The sequence below is a fragment of the Corythoichthys intestinalis genome, chromosome 10 (assembly GCF_030265065.1).
Source record: "Corythoichthys intestinalis isolate RoL2023-P3 chromosome 10, ASM3026506v1, whole genome shotgun sequence".
In the NCBI taxonomy this organism is placed as follows: domain Eukaryota; kingdom Metazoa; phylum Chordata; class Actinopteri; order Syngnathiformes; family Syngnathidae; genus Corythoichthys; species Corythoichthys intestinalis.
In genome coordinates, this window is record NC_080404.1 from 19220486 (window position 1) to 19243631 (window position 23146).

Below are 23146 nucleotides of genomic sequence, written 5' to 3' on the forward strand. Positions count from 1 at the left end.
TCTCAAATCTGCTTAAGCTGCTCACTTACACACAATGAGTTGCCACAGCAACTGTTTAACAAGTTAAATGATGATTGACGCATGTGGCGCTTTGAAGCTTCAGCTCCCAAGCATCTGTGGCAAGATCAAACATTTAAACGTCTGTCAATCATCGTTAACTTTAGTAAGCAACTCCAGTGCACTGCCTGACCAACAAAGAGCAGCTGGAGAGAGAGTGAGACTCGTGATTGGCTCGGAACGGCTCATCTGTATTTATTTTTTAATTAATTGGGGGGGGGAAATCTGCGATGGCCTGAGGGTGCAAAGTTTGAAGCGCAAAGTAGCGAGGGATCACTGTAGTTTATTACTAGGAGACAGCCAATGCATTTGAGCTGGTAGGGTTGGCAGCGTATGAACAACTCCCAGTCCAATTGGATTTAACGTCCATCGTTGACAGTGGAGGCCTTTGAGTTATGGAACATTTTCTTGAATTGTACTTTAGACACCCACACTGCCTTACATTTTAATACCAGTTCATTCATTCATTCAGTTAATTGAGTGACTGATAATGTAATTGTACTGTGGCGTGGTAGAACTAGAACCACATTTAATCAAACTGAGAGTTAATATTTGATACATCTTGCAGTTAAACAGGTTAATCAGAACATTAAAAACATTCTTTGTGTGGTGCAGGGCAATTAAAAGCATGATTTGTAAGTGTAAAATCCTTAATTTGTTGATGTATATGAACCCTCCAAGTTACACAATATGAATGAAGTTTATGGCAATATAACATGCAATGAAGACGTGTGGTAATTTCAATACAAATAAAACCTAAATATATCTACAGTATATGGCGGAAAACACAGACAAGACTGAAAAAGCAGTTTCTGCTCTTGCACCCCTCTTTAAAATAAACTGCTGTATTTTAAGCCAAAAGAACTGTTTTGTTTGATAGAACAATATGTCTATATGCTGCCGTAGCAGATTAATGGCGCACTAAGCCTCCGGACTATTTTTAATTTGTCCGTTTTACCCCGAAAACCCCCATTTACAGATGTCCCACAACCGGTTTTATTTCAACCTAGCCATAAAAAGTAAATAATTATATTTATTATTCAAAATGCCTGTCATTTTTAGCTTAGAATCATTAATTGATGTCTAATATTTAGTTGAAAAAAAAAAGACTAAAAAATTATTCACTCACATCTTTTAAACTTAAACAAATTACGTCACAATGAAAACTTTGGCGTCTGTAGAAAAGTCACGGATATACCTCATAACTATCACTTAATTGTATTTTTTTTTTTTTTTTTGTTACTGTCTCATTTTCCCAGATATGTTAGATGATAAATAATAGATCCAAACAAAGAAAAATTGAAAAATAACGTTTGAAAGGGTAACTATATGAAAAAGAAAATCCCAACCACTCCATGTTGTCTGCGATTTCTGCATCACGACTCTTGTTATATCACCATCTTTCACCCACAAAATCCCCCCAAAATCTGTCTGTGGCCATTCAGAGCTGTGTCTTGACACTCGGTGATACATGCCACATGGAGTTTTTGGATCGAAACAAGGTAAGTATGCGATAATATCTCGTTAAAATCGTGGCGTCTTCAATTCTGCTCTAATTCTGCGTGCTCTCGCCTCCAGTTAGGGTTTTGCTGTTTAAAAAAAAAAAAATTGATTTTAAAAAATTCCCTCCTGTTCAAAAATTTTTATTTCCTCAGAAAATTGAGATTTTAAGCTTTCCAATGATGTATCACACATGCTTATAGAACAATTTTGAAATATGGCCAAATTTGGGGTCTCAGAGTGGAACTTCAAGTCACCTTAGTGTTTTCTGCCATATGTATATTTTTAAGAGAACGAAACACCTTAAAACTGTTCTTATGTATTGATGCCAACACAGAATTCACAAATAATATGGTTAAAACTAAAATGATACATGATATTTATCACCAAGCCTGATCTGGCATCGATGCATGCTATTTTAGGGGACTGTATGATAGATATATCACTCTTATGTGGTTTGTTATCATCACAACAATTAACACTATCTCGTTTTGCTCCCCCCCCCCCCCCCCCCAACTTTGGATGAGGTTTCAGGTTTGGGTGTAGGAAAAAAAAGCGAGACTCACACATAGGCTTAAACTCACTAATAAGACTGTAAAGGCAAGATATTAAAAACATGGTTTAGGTTGAATTTAAATTAAATATTTAAAGTAATATATGTCTACTCAAATTTGAAATATTATCATATTAATCATTAAAAGGAAATATGTGGAGTTTTGTTGTTGTTTGCTTTATTTCCACAGATGGAACTTTACTTTCGTGTAAACATGTCAGTTTTGTGCAACACTTGCAAACGTCACGTAAACGCACCAAGAGTCTTCCACATTGATCCTGTAAAAGACAGGTGCAAGTTTTCCTGGACATTCAGGTCAGTGCAACTGGAGCTCACGCCTTCTAGTGGCCAAATTCACCAACGACAGCAACGGTTTTACATTTAAAATTCTGGGGCAGTTGTTCATTATAATGACATTCAAATTAAGTGCCATTACACATGTAATAAGGATGGACACCAGGACAACATGGTGTCCTAGTGGTGGGCACAAATGCCTCACATTTATACACTAAATTTAAAATCTGTATGGGATAGTACTTTCTCAACATGCTCATGTAGTCGTTTTCCAGGTCATTTGACAAACATGTTTCTTTAGTAGTGTTGTGAACTGAATTTCTCCTTGAAGAATATAATTACCGGTCGTGCAATAAATGAAGTTTCATTGAAATATTTATATAGAGAGAAATGAATTTGTTATTAAAAGATATGTAAGGCCCACATTATTAGCAGTGTTCATTATAATGCGGTGTGATTCTACAACATTAGAAACAAGAATACATTTAAAATTAATAACACTGAAATTTCAAATGGGTCAATGATGGTTTTGCGGTCAGCGTGTGTTCATTTTCCACTTATTTCCAGTTGGGCGTCACGTGCCATCAACCTCAATTCAGCTCGATTAGAACTTGCGTAGCTCCCCGCAGATGAACAACATCGGTAAGATAGAAAATGGATGGGAATTAATTAGCTAACATGAAAGTACATTATGGTACAAAAGGTAATTACTTTAAATGACCTATTTAAGGCATACTGTAGTTACACTGTTAACAAAAATAACCTTCATCTTGTTCCTTGTCCTTAGATAATGGCCGTGCATCTTTGACCATGTTGTCTTAAATTATGTAATTATTCGTTTCCTTATGACTATCCGTATTGAAAACAACAAAAAAAATGAACGTGATTCTCATTTTGTGCACTTTTATGAATGCCCTTGTGACGTAGGGTGCCCTCTCCCATTGTAGCACAAGCCCAGCCTCCCCTTTGAGTGGGACGCCCCCGCACTGTAGCCCCCAGCAGCTATAAAAAGGCTCAGGACAGATAATGATCACGCACACACACGTGCTCACACCAGGTCCATTGAGAGCCCTCATCCTCCACTGCAGACACGACAGCTTCTCATCACAGTAGTTTCCATAGGAACCATTCATCTTCAAAGTCCACGTTTGTGCAGAGGGAAGACAGTCTTGGGCATTCTCACAAGGCTTGATTTGTTTTTTGTTTTTAGAAAAGTGGGTTAGTTTAAGCAATTGCACTTTCTTTTTTTTTTTTCTTTTTTTTGGGGGGGAGAGAGCTGATGATGATTATGTTGGGGTTGCAAGTGAGGCACTTGTGAGTTTGCCTGCTTTAATTTCCTTTGACTGAACCACCACCATGGTTCCTCACAGATCCACCAAAGGAGCATCCAAAGCACGACGGGACCACATTAATCATGAGATCCGGAATATGCGAGCTCTGCTTCCCATCCCCTTGGAGGACCAGGAGCGTCTTTCCTACTTGCACTCAATGTCTGCCGTGTGCACCTACATTAGGAAGTCGGTTCTCCTTCAGGGTGAGTCAAGGATAGCTCCTCTGGTTTTAGGTTTTGTGTTTATGTCAAATGTTTCTTCCTTAAGGTATTCCAACTGGAGTGGTTCTACCTCACGCTTTTCCGTATGAGGCCTTTCTCCAAGCCTTACATGGCTTCATCCTTGTCACTACTATCCAAGGGAGGCTGGTCTATGTGTCTGAAAATGTATCAGAATATCTCGGGCTTTCCATGGTGAGTTTGGAGTCATTTTACAAAAACATTTTGAATCTTGCAGTTAACAGTCCAGTGCGGCTTATTTGTTGATTTATTTGGGTTAATAGGCAAACACTTTGACAGTGCCATTATAAGAGTGCCATAACACAGTCATAATTATGACATGACACTCTCATGGGCATTAATGAATCCTTATGACAGATGTCATTAAGTGTCATCCGGCAAATTACGTCACTAACTCTAATTATATCCAGCTAAGATATTTTACATCCATTCAAAAGTGAGATCATTTGCCGGATGACACAAAATGACATCTGTAATAAGCATTCATTAATGCTCATGGCTGTGTGATGTTATAATTATGATCATCTTATGGCGCCATTGTCAAATGTGTTACCAAAATGCCATAACTAGCAATTAATGAAACAACTGGAACAGTAACTAAATAATTAGCACAGAAAATCAATGTTGATTCTTATTTATATCTTTAGCGCTGCAATGCATGCTAGGAGGCATGTTGGACGAAAACAGTGTTGACAGCAGGTGGCAGCAGAGGTTGACTGTCTCGTCCAAGGGAGCGGTGATGGCCAAATGAAGCTTCTTGAAGCAATTAAGCTTTTCAGCTAATTGGTTCAAAGCTTCATGGTGGTTCATCTGGTCTTATGACAGTCTTATGATGCCGCTGTCAAATAAAGTGATACCAGTTAATATCTTTTGGTGTAAATATCCCATAACACAGTTAGGACATCTGCGACTTATAGTCCAGTGCGGCTTCTCTATGAAAAAATGCCATTTTTGTGTCAAATTTGGTGAGTGGCGGCCTATAGTCAGGTCTGCCTTGTAGTCCGAAAATTACAGTGCAACTTTTTTCACCATTAAATTGTCAATTGTGTTTTTCTCTTTTCAGGCAGACATCCTTCAAGGAGACACTATATTTGATATGGTGGAACCCAGGGAGACTGACATTATTGAGCCCATCTTGAAGGGATACAGTGAAAAGAACCCGTCATCAGGTAACTTGAAAACTGAACTGGCAAAAAACTAGTAGTCCAGCAAAGAGACTTTAGATTAGCATCAGTATTTTTGCAATATTCCAATTATGTGGTGTATTTTGGAAATCTCGATAGTCTTAAAATGGTGAAAAATGAGAGGAATATACATCACTTTGGGCATTCTTGTCTAGACCAAAATTGTCCTTTTAGAGCGAAACAAGCTGAGATTTGACTTTAAAAGTAATGTTCAGAGATGTATATAAGAGAACACGGTTATCATTATTTATTTTTAATCTTTATTCTAAGGAGATAAATAAAAAGAAAGGTAAGTGAAAATAAGCATTTTAGATGTGCTTGCACTCATGGCTGCATTGATAGTAATCTAGTGGTAAAGTCATCTAAATTGAGCTGAACAGTTTTGCGGTGAAACAATTTTAAAATTGATTCATTTTAATAGGGTTAGTATTAGTAGTAGATCATGTTGTTGGACAGAAGGACTTTTAGTTTTGGGATTTTTATGTACAACCAATGCAAAGTTGACACTATTTACTTCATGTTTTACTCCTGTTTTGTTTCATTACTGTAGAGAGGAGTTTTATATGTGAGATGCAGGCCTCCAAGACATTCAAACAGCAGCATGGCAGCTGCTCAATGCTCGTCCGAGGTAGCTTCCATTCCTTCCCGGAGCCTTGTCCATTCTCCTCCACCCGTGTTGCTGGCGAGCCCCTCTTTGTGGCCCTGTGCACCCCCACAGTGGACCGCCTCAGCGCTATCGAGTCACACTTGTCCCCCAGTTTTGACAGTGAGCACGCGCTTGACATGAGCTTCACTCGGCTCTCAGACAAGTATAAGATGGCCACATTTGACAGTGTGTGAAAATATTAAGTACAGGGTGTTGTTAATGCACCAATATTTTGCTGATTTCTTTCAGTGTTTTCTATTTTTTGGGCTACTCGGCCGAAGAAATGGTTGGGCGATCATGGTACAGCTTAGTTCACCCTGAAGATCTAGCGTTAAGTGTGAATCATCACAAAGCTTTATGTAAGTAACATGATTGTTTCTTCACAAACACATGATAAAATCAGGGGTGGAACATGGCGGCTGCTGGGGGTGTGACTGCACCTGGGCGTCTAAGGAGCCCAGGTTGTGGTCATAAAGTGGGCATAGTTGGGCAAGGGGAGGGTAAAACATAAAGGTATGATAATGCGCAGAGCTGTAATATGGTGTTTAAGTGTTAAAATATCTCTGCCCCCCCCCCCCCCCCCCACCACACACACACACACACACCTCTTAGGGGCCCGCGGAAGTGTAAAGGGGCCTGCAGTAATCGTCCGCGAACACGTCCCGGTCGGACGGTCCACTTGGGGGAACCCATTAATGCTCATTGCACCAGGGCCCTGTTGACATTTGTTCCGCCACTGGACAAATTGATATTTACAAATTGCAGTATAACGGGGGGGCCTGACTCACCTTTGCCGCTGGCCGCATTCTATGATTTGATTTTTCACTATAAACAACTCATTGGCAAATAATGGGTACGCAAAGTATATCGGCAACTATCTTGATTAATCCTTTGGAGACGTTGAGCCTCTTAATAGAACTGGCCTATATTTTTCAGTTAAAAAAAAAAAAAAAAAAAAACATTTTGATTTTAAAAAGGGAGGGAATTAATATATTAATATTCACTTTTATCAAGTTCTGTTTAAATGTTTTATTCTTAAAAGAAAAAAGTACATATTCCCTTTCCATATATTTCATTTTTATTTATTTTATTTAAATCTAGATTTGATAAAGAACAAAAATGGGAAAACTGAAAATTGTGTCTTTGTTCTATTTTTTTTTAAAATAAAGTTTAAGTTATTTATTCTACTTTAGTTTTTTCTTTAAAATAAAGGAGGGAAGAGCATTTTCTTTATTTTTTTGATGTTTCATTGAAGACCAGAGATTTGATTAGAATTTTATTTTTTTTAATTTCTTTTAATGTTTCATTCCTAATTTAAAAAAAGGGGGGAAAGCTGAATTATCTGTTTCTATTTGTTTTGATGTATTTTATTTAGATTTGGGAAAGAAAAAAACAAAAGGGCAAAAATCTAAATATTGTCTTTCATAGTTCTATTTTTTTTATTTAAAAGAGGAAATAAGGGGCAAAAAGGGGGAAAAACAACCTCTGATTTCTTTAGTTCGTGATCTTTATTTAAAAACTGCAGAAATGTTATTTGAATTCTATTTTAGTGAGGAAAATGAAGTCGATGCACATGATTTACTTTCTCTGACCACACAAAACAATGCAGTGGACCACACGTGGCCCCCAGACCTCAAGATACTGTAAATCAACTTCAACAATATAGTTAAGATTTACACACCTACAGAAATGTACATGAGGACAGCAAAAATGGCTTATTTGTTATTCATTTATTTTATTGTTGGATCAACCAAGTCCGCTACAATTTTATAATAAATAACACTGATTCAGTACGTGTAGTTATGACTAAAGCATTTTACCGTACTTTCATGCAGTATTTGGGTGTTAATGTCCTTTTAAAATGAGCCAAGAATGACTGCAAACTCGATTTATTTTGGTCACAAATGACATAGTGGAGTCAAGTTTACCTACTTTGATCGCGCATCCTTCATCCAAACAACTCCACTGTGATTTTGAGCTGCAATATGTTTGCTCCTGTGAATGATAATCGATATGAGTGCTTGTTTCTTGTTTCTTCAGTACAAGCAGACGAGAGCCTGCAGGTACAGATGGTGCTCAGACTTCAGTGCAAAGATCTGTCATGGGCCCAGAGCTATGTTCGTTCTCACAAAGAATCGGAGTGCCAGACTACTCGTATTCGCTGCACTAACTTCATCATCAGGTACAGAAAATGCTAACTATTATTCAAAGACCGTGTTATGTTGCAACCGTTTTTGCACATAAAGCAATGTTTGAATTGAATGGCTTAGAAACAAAGGTAGATTGTGTTAAAATCTTTTCAATTTTTTTGTCGGGTTTAGGAAACAAATGATGTTTCTTCGGTGACTTTTTTTCTCTATTGTAGCCAGAGATGGGTAGAGTAGCCAAACATTTATAAGAATATATAATAATAAAATAATATATAATAAAATATAATAAGAACAAAAGTATTCAGTGAAAGAATACTCAAGTAATGAGTTACTGCTTGCAATGTCAGTTTTTTTTTTTTTTTTTAATTGATTGTATATTCTTTTCTCAGCACAACATCATCTATATGAATTGTTGTTATTATTATACTGTAAAATTACATATTAGAAGACCATATCAGGCTAAAAAAATATGAATGATGATAAAGCCACTACGGGCAAATATGGCAAAAAATAAAGTCAATACTGATATGTAAAGCAGTGTTGTTTTTGGCAGCCATTTTAATTTTTGTCTTAGTCTTTTGGACGAAAATACTGATTACCGTATTTTTCGGACTATAAGTCGCAGTTTTTTTCATAGTTTGGCTGGGGGTGCGACTTATACTCCGGAGCGACTTATGTGTGAGATTATTGACACATTATTATATCATTCCACATGTTGTTTTGGTGTTTTGGAGTGACACTGATGGTTTGGTAAATTTGTTAGCATGTTCTTCATGGTATAGTTATCTGAATAAGTCTTAATAGCTATGTTACGTTAACATACCGGCCACGTTCGCATTTCGTTGTTCATGCATCATGTAACATTATCATACTGTGCACTTATTCAGCATGCTGTTCTCTATTATATTTTCATTTTAAATTGCCTTTCAAGATGACATATCTGTTCTATGTGTTGGATTTTATCGAGTAAATTTCCCCCGAAAATGCGACTTATACTCCAGTGCGACTTATATATGATTTTTTTCCTCTTCGTTGGGCATTTTATGGCTGGTGCGACTTATACTCAGGTGTGACTTATAGTCCGAAAAAATACGGTAGTCTTAGTCATATTTTAGTCATTTCAAAATGTTTTCGTCTTCGTCTAGTTTTAGTTGACAATGTCTCATCCAAATTCCGGCTGGTTTTAGTCGTCAGTTACTCAAAATGTTTTTGTCTGTAAAATTCAGAGTTTCAATCCAAAAATAAAGGTTTCAAACAATTTCAGAGAAAAATTGACAGACGAGTATATATTATAGAGTCTACAAGGAGAACGTCAACTTGGTAATGATAATTCACACTCAGCAGGAAAAGCAGTACATTGTTTTGAATTGAACCTACCTAGATGCCATGAACTGTATGTAAAAAAAAAAAAAAAAAAAAGTTGTCCAAGCATTGAACATCCTCTAGACTTACTGACCAGAAAAGCCAAGTGGCTCTGCTTTAGACTGGCCAGTGCTAAAGGGGAAGTTCAGAATTTCTGACATGAGGCTTAATCTTCAAGTTAACGCAATTTCTGTGCAGTTTGTTAGTTATTTGTTAGTTTCAGGGCTCCAGAGTGGCTAAGCTAGTGAGAGTCAATGGTGCCGTTTAGCATACCAATAAAATAAAACAACAACATATGCACGCATGAGAATCACAGGTGATCAGTGTTGTTAATCTTATTTTAAAAAAGTAATTAATTACAGTTACACATTACTTCTCCCCAAAAGTAATTGCGTTAGTAACTTAGTTATTTGAATATAAGAGTAATTAGTTACTTGGAAAGTAACAGGTGTTCCGTTCATGTTTTTTTTTTCATTCCAAAAAAAACAAAAAAAAAAAACAAAAACTAACCTTTGCTATGTTTGGAAGTCATTTAATGCTGTGAATCAACCGCTAATGTTGTTAAAATTGCTCCCATTATTACATTAGTTCCCTTCTGTCTACTTTCGACATATTAAAGTTTTAAAACTTTTTCATCATTTAAAGATAGATTCTAGTGAAGATTTTGCAGATTTAGTAGTATTTTAGATAAAAAGTTACTTGGGTTCACTCGGAAGGTTCTTTACAACAGAGCCTTCCTGAGAAGTCTACAGCTTTAAGATGGCCGCTGTTTACTAACGCAGGCAAGTCTATCACTTCGCATCTATGTCTCTATACATGTGGTAACACCGCCGTGCTGTCATTTCACATCTAGTTCTATATATATGTGATATCTAGCATCATACCGTAGCATCATGTGGGCGTAGTTTGTAGGCTATAGGCTACAGTCAGGTATTATTGGAGCCACGTAGAATCGCGTTTGCAACAGCGTCACAACTTCCTTCCCTCCTCCCCACTCCTGTTCAGCTCTCGTCTCCGTGAGTCCGTGTCTCTGACTTCTCTCGCGTCATTCAACCAACGTGGTGACGCGTAGTAACGCACGAATTTACATCGTCAGAAACGGTAACGGCGTTGCCAAGATGAGAAAAGTAATTAATTAGATTAATCACCACTTAAAAAAAATAACGCCGTCATACTCTAATGCCATTATTACCAACACTGCTTGTGATCCATGCAATCAATCATGTTGGCAATGTTTTCATGATAAACTTATTAGAGCTTACCATTGCAGTACTTACCATTGCATGTCAATAATTGTAGTGTGAACAGCAACATTTGAGTGATATCACGTCGTTTTTTTTCACCGCAGCACACTATATTGTGGTCACATTACGCATCTAAAAAATAGTCTTGCTTTAGAATGAAATGAATTAAGGCAGTTCGGTTTGACATTGTTTTGGCTGCATGGGTATTTTGCACAATGATTTGCATTTATTTGACTATGTTAGATTTAGTAATTTTTTAGGGCTGTCAAAATTATCGCGTTAACGGACGGTCATTAATTTTTTAAATTAATCACATTAAAATATTTGACGCAATTAACGCACGTGCCCCGCTCAAACAGATTAAACTGACAGCACAGAGTCACGTGCACTTGTTACTTGTGTTTTTTGGTGTTTTGTCGCGCTCTGCTGGCGCTTGGGTGTGACTGATTTTATGGGTTTCAGCAGAATGAGCATTGTGTAATTATTGACATCAACAATGGCGAGCTACTAGTTTATTTTTTTCTATTGAAAATTTTACAAATTTTATTAAAACGAAAACATTAAGAGAGGTTTTACTATAAAATTTCTATAACTTGTACTAACATTTATCTTTTAAGAACTACAAGTCTTTCTATCCATGGATCGCTTTAACAGAATGTTAATGTTAATGCCATCTTGCTGATTTGTTGTTATAATGAACAAATACAGTACTTATGTACAGCATGTTGAATGTATATATCCGTCTTGTGTCTTATCTTTCCATTCCAACAATAATTTACAGAAAAATATGGCATATTTAATAGATGGTTAGAATTGCTATTAATTATAATTAATTATTATTTTTTAGCTGTGATTAAGTTGATCAAAATTTTTTATTGTTTGACAGCCCTAGTAATGTAGTTTTTTTATTGGCATGCTAAGCGGGCACCATTGACTCACGCTAGCTTAGCCACTCCGGAGCCCTGAAACTAACAAGTAACTGACAAACTGCACATAATTTGTTGAAATCAGCTCCACCGACAAATTAAACCCCCTCTAACTCGAAGATTTAACCTAATGCCAAAAATTTTGAACTTCCGCTTTAAGAGGACTCTTGCCATTCTTAAGCTAATGCTAATGCTAATGCAACTGCTACACTAATGCTAGGATTACATTTAGCGTCTTAGCATCACTCAGCACAGATCTTTAAAGGCTAAGGCAACATTGCACATTCTCTCTTGCCAAGATAAAACAAATCTTACCATGTTTCCAAAGAAGCAAGATGGAGTGCAGTGTATTTCTGTTTTCATTCATTTTACTTTCATCAGTTTAGTTGTTATTACCAATGTATTAATTCAAAAATGTATTTAGAAAAACATCATTAATAATTGAAAATGCATATGTACAATAATAATTGCTTATATTTAATGTTTTGAATTACCAAAAGCATGTCACTTAACTGACATGTAAAGGGTTAAAAGTCTTAAGTCTAAACTTTTGAATAGTTGTCTACTGTAGTGACCACTGTGCGTGAATGATTTAATGCAGTGTGTCCCAACAGAATGAATTCATGAATTGTGTTTCTAAAAATGTCCAAATTGTTCTGTTGTCATTTAGTGAAACAGAAGCCAAGTTTCTGCAGAGAAGAATAAACGATGAGGCTTTAAGACCATCATCTCCAGCAGACAGTGTTCCCCGTAAAAGGCAAAGGACTCCTAATAGCCTAAGTGATGAAACGATTTCCAAAACCAGATTGGCGAGTGAAGAAGACCTCCACCATGGGCATAGCTCACCTTTTCCTTCAGGAGGTAGCCCCACGCTCTTCACCCCTCCGTACAGCCCTGCATCTTCCAGCTCCACCATGCAGCATGATGACCCGAGCCTTGTCCTCCACATGGATGTGCAACGATACGCCGATCCACTTCTGTCCTCCCCGGATGATTCCCCTCCCTACTACTCATACCCAGAGGTCGCACTGGCCTGCCACCTCTCACCCTCCCAGCACACCTTTGATCAGAGAGTCTTCAGCACTTTCAATCCTCTCTCCCCAGCCTCCCCCTCATCTCCCGCCTATGATTTCCCAGCTTGCGCATCCCATGCCAGATTAGTTCCAGACGGTTTGGCCATGTCTGACATGAGTGAGAGCTCCAGGGACTGCACCCTGCATCAAGATGACTTCAGCCTGTTGGAGCAACCACAAGAGGGCAGTCTCTACCAAGTGCACCAAAATCCCCAGTACACGTTACATTCCAGTCTTTCAATGACATCTGAGCAGTACAACCAGATGGAGCAAGCAGAGATCAGCATTCTAGCTGAGCAGATTTCCTCGTTGGCCTCCACTTTTGACATGTTAGGCCCTCTCAATCTGCTCCAAAGTGTCGCCCTGAATGACTGTCTGCCCTCTTTCTCCTCATCATGTCAATGGCCAAGCCAGGTCGCTCTCCCTACTGCAGTGCATTCTAAACTGATGAATGATGGTGTATTAGAAAGCCTCCTCTGTGATTTGGACGCAGGCACAAAGAAAAGTGCTGATATTCCCAACTTCAGCTACCATCCAGATCCACTCGCTCACAGCTCCACCACCCCAGAGAACTCACTGCCTGCAAACAATGTCACCTTAGATCCCTTCACTTTGCAGTTGGGATGCCAGATCCTCAACACTGAGTTGCATCAACTCAACCACTCCTTGCAGAGTAGCCTGCAGCAAGGTAATTTCAATCAAGGGCGCTCTTGAAGTCTCATTGTTAAACTTTGTTGGCTAATGGATGTTTTCTGCTTTTCCTAGACGGACTTGCTGAAGAAAACCTGTACTGAAATAAGTCTGTGACTTACGACGCTACCCTTTGTATGACATATTGTCAGCAAAATTGTCTTTTTGTGGATTCAAAGAAGAGTAGGACAAAGATATTTAAAGGACATATTATACCAAAAAACACTCCTTCTCCCTAATGCATATCCATAAAAGTCGAGAGTGCAGTTAGGATTTGTCTTCATTTCTGCATCGCTTTCGCTTTGATTCCTGCTGATGTCTTTCTTTCTTTAATGAAAAGGGTACTTTAAACTGTCTGAGTTATACGTATAATGGAAATATTTTTGAGTACTAACTGGCCACACTTCACTCTTCAGCACTTTATCAATGTCATTGCCTCAAGACTTAAAAAGAAAACAGTGATCATTTTCTTTTGAGCCTTTCAGCAGGAACAAGCTATTGTTATTGCGTATGTGTGAAATGGAGAGATAATAATGTTTTTTTTTCATGCTGTGATAAAAAAAACAAAAAGCCTTCCCTTCCACCACTTACCTTAACGGTGCTTCTCACTACATTCCAATTCTGGATTAAAAGAAATATAGCTTGTAATAATTTTGTTGGGCTCCTCAGTCCTTAAACCGTGTCAAAATATTGTTCTATTCATTTCTGAAGAATGTAATTACTACCTTTTTTTTCATGTCTTTCATGGTACTATGTTATAGCTTTTTCCACGTACAGTATTTTAAATGTAAATAAAACAAATCAAAAGATATTTTTCTGATTAATGATTGGATTTTCTCGATTAGGTGCTGTTAGGTGCTTGTGTGTTTTTTTCCTGCAGCCTACATTCCAAAACCATTCATGTCAGATTAATAGAGAGCAAGTGATTTTTTTTGGTCATTAAAAATAAAAAACTCATTGATAATCTTGGTAACACTTTATTTTAACTCGGTGTCATAAGACTGTCATAAAATCATCATAATTATGACATGACACTGTCATGAACGTTATAGAATGCTTCTGACAGATGTCATTAAGGCTAGGTTCATACCACAGGTTTTAATGCACAAATCAGATTTTTTCCCCCCAGGTTTTCCGACTCGAGTAAAGGCCGAGTTATACTTCCGCGTCAGACCTGCGGCGCCAAGGAAGACCCGATTTACGACCCTGTGCCGTAGACTGACGCGGTCCTATTGATTTTTCAACGCATATGACGTGGCGGTAATGGACTGTAATTGGTTCGCTCAGACTGTTGTTTCCGGTTCAGTTCGAAATCACCGCCATTATAAAACATTATTTTTCTGGACGCAAAAATGGACCAAGCCGACGGGAGTATCATCGAAGAACAAGTCTCTTCAAGACATCATAAATTTTGCCAAATGGCAAGGTCAGCGATTGAATAAAAAATGGAAGAACCACCGAGATGTGTGTGTTCGGAATCGAGTGGCATTACGAAGCGATGGACCAGTCGGCCAAAAACTGCCAGCTTTTTATCACTTTATGTCGTATTTTTGGTTGGTGCACTTCATCATTTATTGTGTACATGCTGTTAGTCTGTGACTTAATTACGTGTCACACTTCAGGTATATGAAGAATAAAGCACAGGTTTGGTGTCAAAAGAGTTGTTTTGATCTTTAATTTTCAACAACAGACAGTTCACACACGATACATCATCACTGATTGATGTGCCTTGGTGCTTTTATCAGAACGTTAACATCAAGGCTTCCAACGCAGTTTGGGAAGTTCCATAGACGCCAGAAATCTGCTATGGCTTCCCATTGGCTGGTTGTAGAACACGTCAAACAAATCGGGCTGGAGGGCTTTGCAGACCTCGGACAAAACGCTGGACGCAGTGCTCGACGCCAGTTTGAAGCTAGCCGCCACAGCAAGCTGGTTTTCACCCGAGGCTAGAACTCTCTATGTGGCATCAAAAGTTGGACAGACCGTCTCGAAACCGTCTTCTGCATCGCTTGCCCTTCGACATTTGTATGATCGACATTTATTCAATGTTGATGAGCTGAAGATCCACATTCAAGCATTCCATCTTGCATTGTTTATTTTTTTCTCCGTTAAACTAGACAAGAGGAAGTCAACAAGCATGCCCCAAAACCGTTCAAACATAACGCAACACCCCTCTAGTGGCTTGGCGGTGAATTACAGAGCAACGTGTCACCTGGCTGGAGAACCATCGAATGTCGATTGACGCCGTAGTCGCTGCGCCGTCACCGCAACGCGGGAGCATAACTCAGGCTTAAGGCATTAACTTGACGATCTGAATGGGACAGGTCGCATAAATGTGGACCATTTCAAATCCGGTCTAGGTCACTTTCCTATGTGGTTAAAATCCGATCTGGGCCACATTTTTTCAGAATGCGGCTGCGGTCTGAACTGTCAAGTCTCTTGAATCGGAATTCATGCAGCAATTACGTTAGCAAAGAGCGAGAGGTACAGAGGACGGCAGTGATGGAGCAGTACATTAGTGGTAGCGCCTAGCTTGAACTCGGCTTTTAGGGAAGAGGCAGGATAGACAAGAATCATCAAAAAATTAAATTGGGGATGGGGGATAAGCCTGAGAATGCTCAGTTTTCTTTCTGTGCGCCAAATGAGCAGTACTGTATTTCAGTATTGCTTATACTACACTATACTATACTAAACTGTATAAATGAAACCTTGTCTGTAAATGTGTGTGTGTGTCTGTGTGTGTTCAATCTCCTCTGGACTCTGAAACAGCTTCGACAAAATTTTACACAATTGTACATTATGTTTCTGGGATTGCTCTTGGGTTTGATCTCTATAGGCCTCCATTTATTGCGGAAAATTAATTAGAAACAAGAAAAATTAACATTGAAAAATCCCTGCTTGTGGAGGCGACAGCGACGTCTTTTGGACAAAAGACGCGTCTCTTGCGATTGCAATGTCTGAATTTATAATGTGTTACGCCCACAATAGTTCATGGGTAGTCGTGGCAACCATGACAGAGAGTGGTGGTTGCCGTTGTTATGTTTTGGTCTTTTCTGTTCAATAAAGGCGCTCACTCTCAGGGTCGTTTGGTGTATAGGGCACAAGAGCGTGTGCAAAGTGTGAAACGTAAAAACTCATTTTTCTCATTCTTCTCCATGTTCCTCGCCACCATAATGTACACAATGATGGAAAAGTGATTGCGCATTAACCCCTTTATGGTGTCCTATTACTATTACTGGATTACAGCTGCATCTCAAAGGAGTGTGCTTTATCTGCCATTTGGTTGTATTGTGTTCACGTTAAACAAACCCGGGCAGCCCAAGTGCAAGTTTTGAAATAATTAAATAAATTCACAGGCTCATGACAGCAACCTGCATGGTAATACATGAGCTTGTTTTCTTTATAGTCTTATAGATTGTGTATATTTAATTTCACAATAATTATATCATACTGTATAATATGTACTTGTTGCATTAAAGCAATCCAAAAATGATCTGTCATTAAAATATAGGAGTACTTGACTGGACTAAAATAGTTCTATTATAGTGAACAAATATTAGAATATTTGCGCTCTTTCCCTTTTATAATATACTGTGGGGCAAATAAGTATTTAGTCAACCACAAATTGTGCAAGTTCTCCTACTTGAAAAGATTAGAGAGGCCTGTAATTGTCAACATGGGTAAACCTCAACCATGAGAGACAGAATGTGGGGAAAAAACAGAAAATCACATTGTTTGATTTTTAAAGAATTTATTTTCAAATTAGAGTGGAAAATAAGTATTTGGTCACCTACAAACAAGCAAGATTTCTGGCTGTCAGAGAGGTCTAACTTCTTCTAACTAGGTATAACGAGGCTCCAGTCGTTACGTGTATTAATGTCACCTGTTTTAACTCATTATCGGTATAAAAGACACCAGTCCACAACCAAGACCAAGACCTGGAAAAGACCAAGGAACTGTCGAAGGACACCAGAGACAAAATTGTAGACCTGCACCAGGCTGGGAAGACTGAATCTGCAACAGGTAAAACGCTTGGTGTAAAGAAATCAACTGTGGGAGCAATTATTAGAAAATGGAAGACATACAAGACCACTGATAATCTCCCTCAATCTGGGGCTCCATGCAAGATCTCACCCCGTGGCGTCAAAATGATAACAAGAACGGTGAGCAAAAATCCCAGAACCACATGGGGGGGACCTAGTGAATGATCTACAGAGAGCTAGGACCACAGTAACAAAGGCTACTATCAGTAATACAATGCGCCGCCAGGGACTCAAATCCTGCACTGCCAGACGTGTCCCCCTGCTGAAGCCAGTACACATCCAGGCCTCTCTGCGGTTCGCTAGAGAGCATTTGGATGATGCAGAAGAGGACTGGGAGAATGTGTTATGGTCAGATGAAACCAAAATAGAACTTTTGGTAGAAACACAGGTTCTTGTGTTTGGAGGAGAAAGAATACTGAATTGCATCCGAAGAACACCATACCCACTGTGAAGCATGGGGGTGGAAACATCATGCTTTGGGGCTGTTTTTCTGCAAAGTGACCAGGACGACTGATCTGTGTAAAGGAAAGAATGAATGGGGCCATGTATCGAGAGATTTTGAGTGAAAATCTCCTTCCATCAGCAAGGGTATTGAAGATGAGATGTGGCTGGGTCTTTCAGCATGACAATGATCCCAAACACACAAAATGTTTGGCCTCCGTTATTGCCAACAAAGGGTACAAAACAAAGTATTGAGATGAACTTTTGGTATTCACCAAATATTCATTTTCCACCATGATTTGCAAAAAAATTCTTTAAACATCAAACAATGTGATTTTTTTCTTCCCACATTCTGTCAACATGTCAATCGTCAACATGGGTAAACCTCAGCCATGAGAGCATGGCTGAGGTTTACCCATGTTGACGATTACAGGCCTCTCTAATATTTTCAAGTGGGAGAACTTGCACCATTAGTGGTTGACTAAATACTTATTTGCCCCACTGTAGCAACAACGGAAAGGGAAATCCATTTTTTCCGAAAATTCTTCCGCACAGCTTGTGCATAAAGGAGATGATCATATGTGGCATCTTAAAAGGTAATTTACTGATAATAAACAAGGTTTCCATTGAGCGAGAATGTGAGCGAGAGTCACTCGACTAGTGTTTGGGGGTTAGCCATTGACTGTAATTTGTCCCTGACTGTCCAGTTTGGTTGCTTTTGGCTACACTGCTTGGTGTGCAGCTTGTCTAATGAGGTGCTACAGAAATAGGAGGGATGGAACATAATGTATTTCTATTAGCTGCTGTTTATTTTAGTTTTGCTGTTGCAGCGCATTGAGTGGAATTTTAAGATAAAATGTCTTTCTGCAGCTTGAAAGGAATTACATGGAGAACATTTAACTGAACTGTGGACAATTTTGAATCAACAATTCATCTAACAGACATGTGCTTTGGAATAAAATAGGAACTGATTGAAATATATGTTTTTTTTTTTCTTACCTAAAGGTCAACAACTTGACCTGCGAGAAATTTCAGGTGTATGGAACGGTATTTTACATCTGCGTTTACGTTCACGCACAGTACAAGCAAGTCGTGGTGTAACTTTGAAAATCAATCTTGGTCTCATCACCACATTTAAGGGATCTTGGTCTTTTTGCTGTTTTGAAACCCAAAAGTGTTAGTGTTCTCTTTGTTTCGGACTGTCCAGCAAGGCGAATTCAGGATTTTCTGCCATGACCTACTCTTCAACTGTAATTATGTGATTTTAAGGAAAAACATTTTGTAAAGGAAACAAACACATTATTTTTTTGTGTTACTTACATTCTACCATTCCTGTAAATGACTGCAATCATAACAGCAAAAAATGTAAATATATTATTTTAAAATTGTTTTTAATGGTCTTTGTCTCATCTCGGATTCTCTCAGTCCTGGTCTTTTCTCGGTTTTAATCCTTAAAGTCTCGGTCTTGTCTGCATCCCGGTGAGTTCTGGTCTTGGGCAGGTCTGATCGTAGTCAACAGGATAATACTATAAACTAGCACAGCTAAGATTAATGAAAGCGAATCGGGTTGCATGTGTTTTTCAGGGTGCAATGTTGATGTGTGGAGTGTTTTAAAGGCGGACCTTAAACACACTAAGTGATTGGCTGGAAAGAGAGAAAGAGGGCAAGAGAGAAGGGTTGACGAGTTGGCGGGAGTGCAGGAAGCTTTTGTTCTGTTTTCGTTTTTGTTGGCGTCAGCTACGGCTTACAGTAGTCGTGTTCCATGCTCTGGGTGCAAATAAACCATAAAAAACTGAGTTGGCGCTGTCCTTATTGACGCTACAGTAAATTAAAATAAAAAATAAATTGTGGAGTTGTCCGATAATGACTTTTTAACCAATAACCGATATCGTGATATTGTCCAACTCAAAAAATCTGATACCAATATCAAACTGATACCGATATATGCGGTCGTGGACTAAAAATATAATGGCTAATTGTATTATGATGCCTCACTGGATGCTTTAATAATGATAAGGCTCACAAAAATTCCAACAAATCCCAAGATTCACAGTTTGGAGACATCTAATGGTAAATAAGCATAACTGTTGCGCTAAGGTGTGACCAGCCCTTGTACAAAGGCAGAAGGGTTCTACTTTCACTTTGAAGGCTACATGGATATTTGCCCAAAACCGATAATGACAAAACCGATGTCAATATTATCCGATATCATTTTCAAATGTTTGGACAACTCTAATAAGATGCTGTACTTGCCATTACTCCTGAGAGGTGGAGGGAGAAGAAGGAGGGAAGGCTGTGAGAGCTATTGCTGAGGACGTATGTGCACTGACTTTGCAGCTTATGGTCTGCGTGAACGCTAAACTGCTTTTGGCAGTTGAGGGGTTAGCATAGGGTGAGCATGGCATTTTCACTCAGTGGTGTAACTTTGGTCTGAATGCAGCGTAAGAGTTTGCCTGTGTCCCTCCTTTCCCGGGTCTCTTTATGATGTTAAGCTTTATTTCCGTGGTAATTGCTTATGTTTTGTCTGGATCACCATCGCTAGAAGACCTCGCTTTCTTCTTTGGGGCCGTAATGTGAAAATAGGAGGGCAAAAAAACAACAACACAAGAACAAAAACACATACAAGCTATATGCACTATCTAAGCAGAAGCAAGCAGAAACATTGAGGACTAAATGCCGGACGAGTCACGGCTATCATAAAGTCGAAACGTCGTAGGTCAAGGACAATGTAAACCAAGGACTCCCTGTAATGTCTCCTTGCTGTCTTTCCCAAAATCTGTCATGACTATACTACATTTATGGTATTGGTAAGCATCGTTAAATATGTGATTAATATATTTATAGTGGTATGAAAATGTATCTGAACCTTTTGGAATTTCTATCATTTCTGCATAAAATCACCATCAAATGTGAGCTGATGTTTGTCAAAACCACACGGATGAATAAACAGTGTCTGCTTTAACTAAAACCACCCACACATTTATTGGTTTTCATATTTTAATGAGGATAGCATGCAAACAATGACAGAAACGGGAAAAATAAGCAAGTGAAACCTCTGCCCAAGGAGACTTAAAGAGTAATCGAAACCACTTTTTACCAAACAATTTAAGTCAGATGTGTGCCCAATCACTGATAAGTGGTTTAAAGCTGCCCTGCCCACTATAAAACACACACCTGTTAAGAATTGTTTTGTTGAGAAGCATTGTCTGATGTGCCTCATGGCTCGGTCAAAAGAGCTGTCTGAAGACCTGCGATCAAGGATTGTTGATTTGTGTGAAGCTGGGAAAGGATACAAAACCATCTCTAAAAGTCTGGAGGTTCATCAATCCACAGTCAGAGAAGTTGTCTACAAATGGAGAGTTTGGCACTGTTGCTTCACTCCCAAGGAGTGGCCGTCCACCGAAGATAACGGCAAGAGTTCAGTGCAAAATTTCGCAGAGAGGTAGAAAAGAACCTTAAAGTGTCTGCTGAAGATTTACAGAAATCACTGGCACAGTCCAATATCTCTGTGCACACATCAACTATATGTAAATCTATCGCCAAGAATGGTGTTCATGGGAGGACTCCACAGAGGAAGCCACTGCTGTCTAAAAACAACATTGTTGTTTGTTTAATTTTCGCAAAAAGGCACTTGGACACGCCACAGAAGTTTTGGCAAAATATTTTATGGACTGATGAAACCCAAGTTGAATTGTCTGGGAGTAACACACAACGTCATGTGTGGAGAAAAAATGGAACAGCTCACCAACATCAACACCTCATCCCCACCGTGAAGCATGAGGGAGAGAGCATCATGATTTGGGGCTGTTTTGCCACCTCAGAGCCTGGACAACTTGCAATCATTAATGGAGAATGAAGAATGAATTCAAAGGTTTATCAGGATGTTTTGCAGGAAAACCTGAGGTCATCTGTCGGACAGTTAAAGCTATAAAGAGGATGGACGCTGCAACAAGACAATGATCCCAAACACAGAAGTAAATCGCCTTCAGAATGGTTTCAGAAGAACAAAATACACGTTCCTGAGTGGCCAAGTCAAAATCCAGATTTGAACCCCATTGAGATGCTGTGGCATGACCTAAAGACAGTGATTCATGCCAGAAATCCCAGTAATCTGACTAAACTAGAGCAGTTTTGTAGAACGGAATGGGCCAAGATTAGTGATCGATGTGCCAGACTGATCTTCAGCTACAGGAAGTGTCTGGTTGAAGTCATTGCTGCGAAAGGGGGTGGGGGGGGGGGGCACAAAATATTAAATGTGATGGTTCACTTACTTATTTCCCCCCCTTCTGTCATTGTTTGCATACTATCCTCATTAAAATATGAAAACCTATAAATGTTTGGGTGTTTTTAGTTAAAGCAGACAGTTTTCTCATCTGTGTGATTTTGACATGGATCAGATCACATTTGATGGTGATTTTATGCAGAAATGTGATAAATTCCAAAAGGTTCAGATACTTTTTCATACGACTGTAGCTACTGGTTCAGACTGTACACTGCTTCTGCCTTAAAGTGAAATTAATTAGAAGATGTGTTTCAGAAAATTATTAGAAAGTTTATAGGTAGGCTATCTGTTATAGTATTATGTGATTTTGTGTGGTTCTGTTTATAAGTCAGAGCCCTCCTGCGTATTGCAGATTTGTCTTTGTTTGCTAATTTGCCAAAAATATTGTTTCCGCCTCTTTAAAGTCAGGCTTATTGTTCCCATTTGGCCAAATTATATGATTTCTTCAGCCATAAAAGTTTGAGATTAAGTCCAGATGTTTTCCATTTGAAGCCAACAAGATGCCCACAGGATGACATAAATGGGAAAAGTTTCACATTTACAAGACTGCTACATTATATTAGCATAATTCCACTAAAAGTGGTAAAAAAAAAATGCCATGAATTTGCGTTTGGCCTACTACTTATCCTCATTAGGGTCATGGGTGAACTACCCCAGCTGATTTTGGGTGTGTTTTTCATGTGTGTGAGTGAACATTTCGCATGGAGGCGCATCACTCAGTCTATTGATGGGGAAACAGTTCATCAGCTTGCTTGCATCCATGGAGAGCTAATTAGGAGTGATGTCCTGAGAAGGGTAAAATAGCAAATAAACTCCCCAACGAGCACCCACATCTGCCACTTGCTTGAGTCACTGGGGGGTTCCTTTTGAGGCTATGAAACATACTCTTCATGGATGCAGCACGGAGAACACACGCTCACTGTTTTGTCGGTCCCTGCTAATTATGATAGATAGGTATTGAACCAGTCTGTCTTTAGGAAAGTTTCACCAGTAATTTTTGCTCCCCAAATGTGATCATTTGTGGTGAAGTGATACAGTATAACTAGTGTTCCACCGAAACAGACAGACCTACTCGTATCGCTAACGATACGGCATTGAAATAACATCAGAGAGTACCAAGAAATGACATGC

The 23146-nt window shown here is 38.8% G+C and overlaps 1 protein-coding gene across 1 annotated transcript; it reads left to right on the forward strand.

Annotated features, from left to right (window-relative positions):
* The first annotated feature begins 2213 nt into the window (after positions 1-2213).
* On the forward strand, positions 2214-14015 carry npas4l (neuronal PAS domain protein 4 like). The gene is made up of 9 exons (XM_057849179.1): positions 2214-2425; positions 3775-3938; positions 4003-4148; positions 5038-5143; positions 5709-5967; positions 6054-6163; positions 7845-7986; positions 12157-13247; positions 13325-14015. Exons 1-9 carry the CDS (start codon positions 2301-2303, stop codon positions 13351-13353), a joined length of 2172 nt encoding a protein of 723 aa, XP_057705162.1. The 5' UTR covers positions 2214-2300; the 3' UTR covers positions 13354-14015.
* Positions 14016-23146: the final 9131 nt, after the last annotated feature.

Excerpts from the sequence above, each read along its gene's own strand:
- npas4l (XM_057849179.1), top strand. The coding sequence starts at position 2,301 with ATGGAACTTTACTTTCGTGTAAACATGTCAGTTTTGTGCAACACTTGC. Across the intron at positions 2,426-3,774 it reads AAGTTTTCCTGGACATTCAG|ATCCACCAAAGGAGCATCCA; the intron begins GTCAGTGCAACT and ends GGTTCCTCACAG. Across the intron at positions 6,164-7,844 it reads GAATCATCACAAAGCTTTAT|TACAAGCAGACGAGAGCCTG; the intron begins GTAAGTAACATG and ends TTGTTTCTTCAG.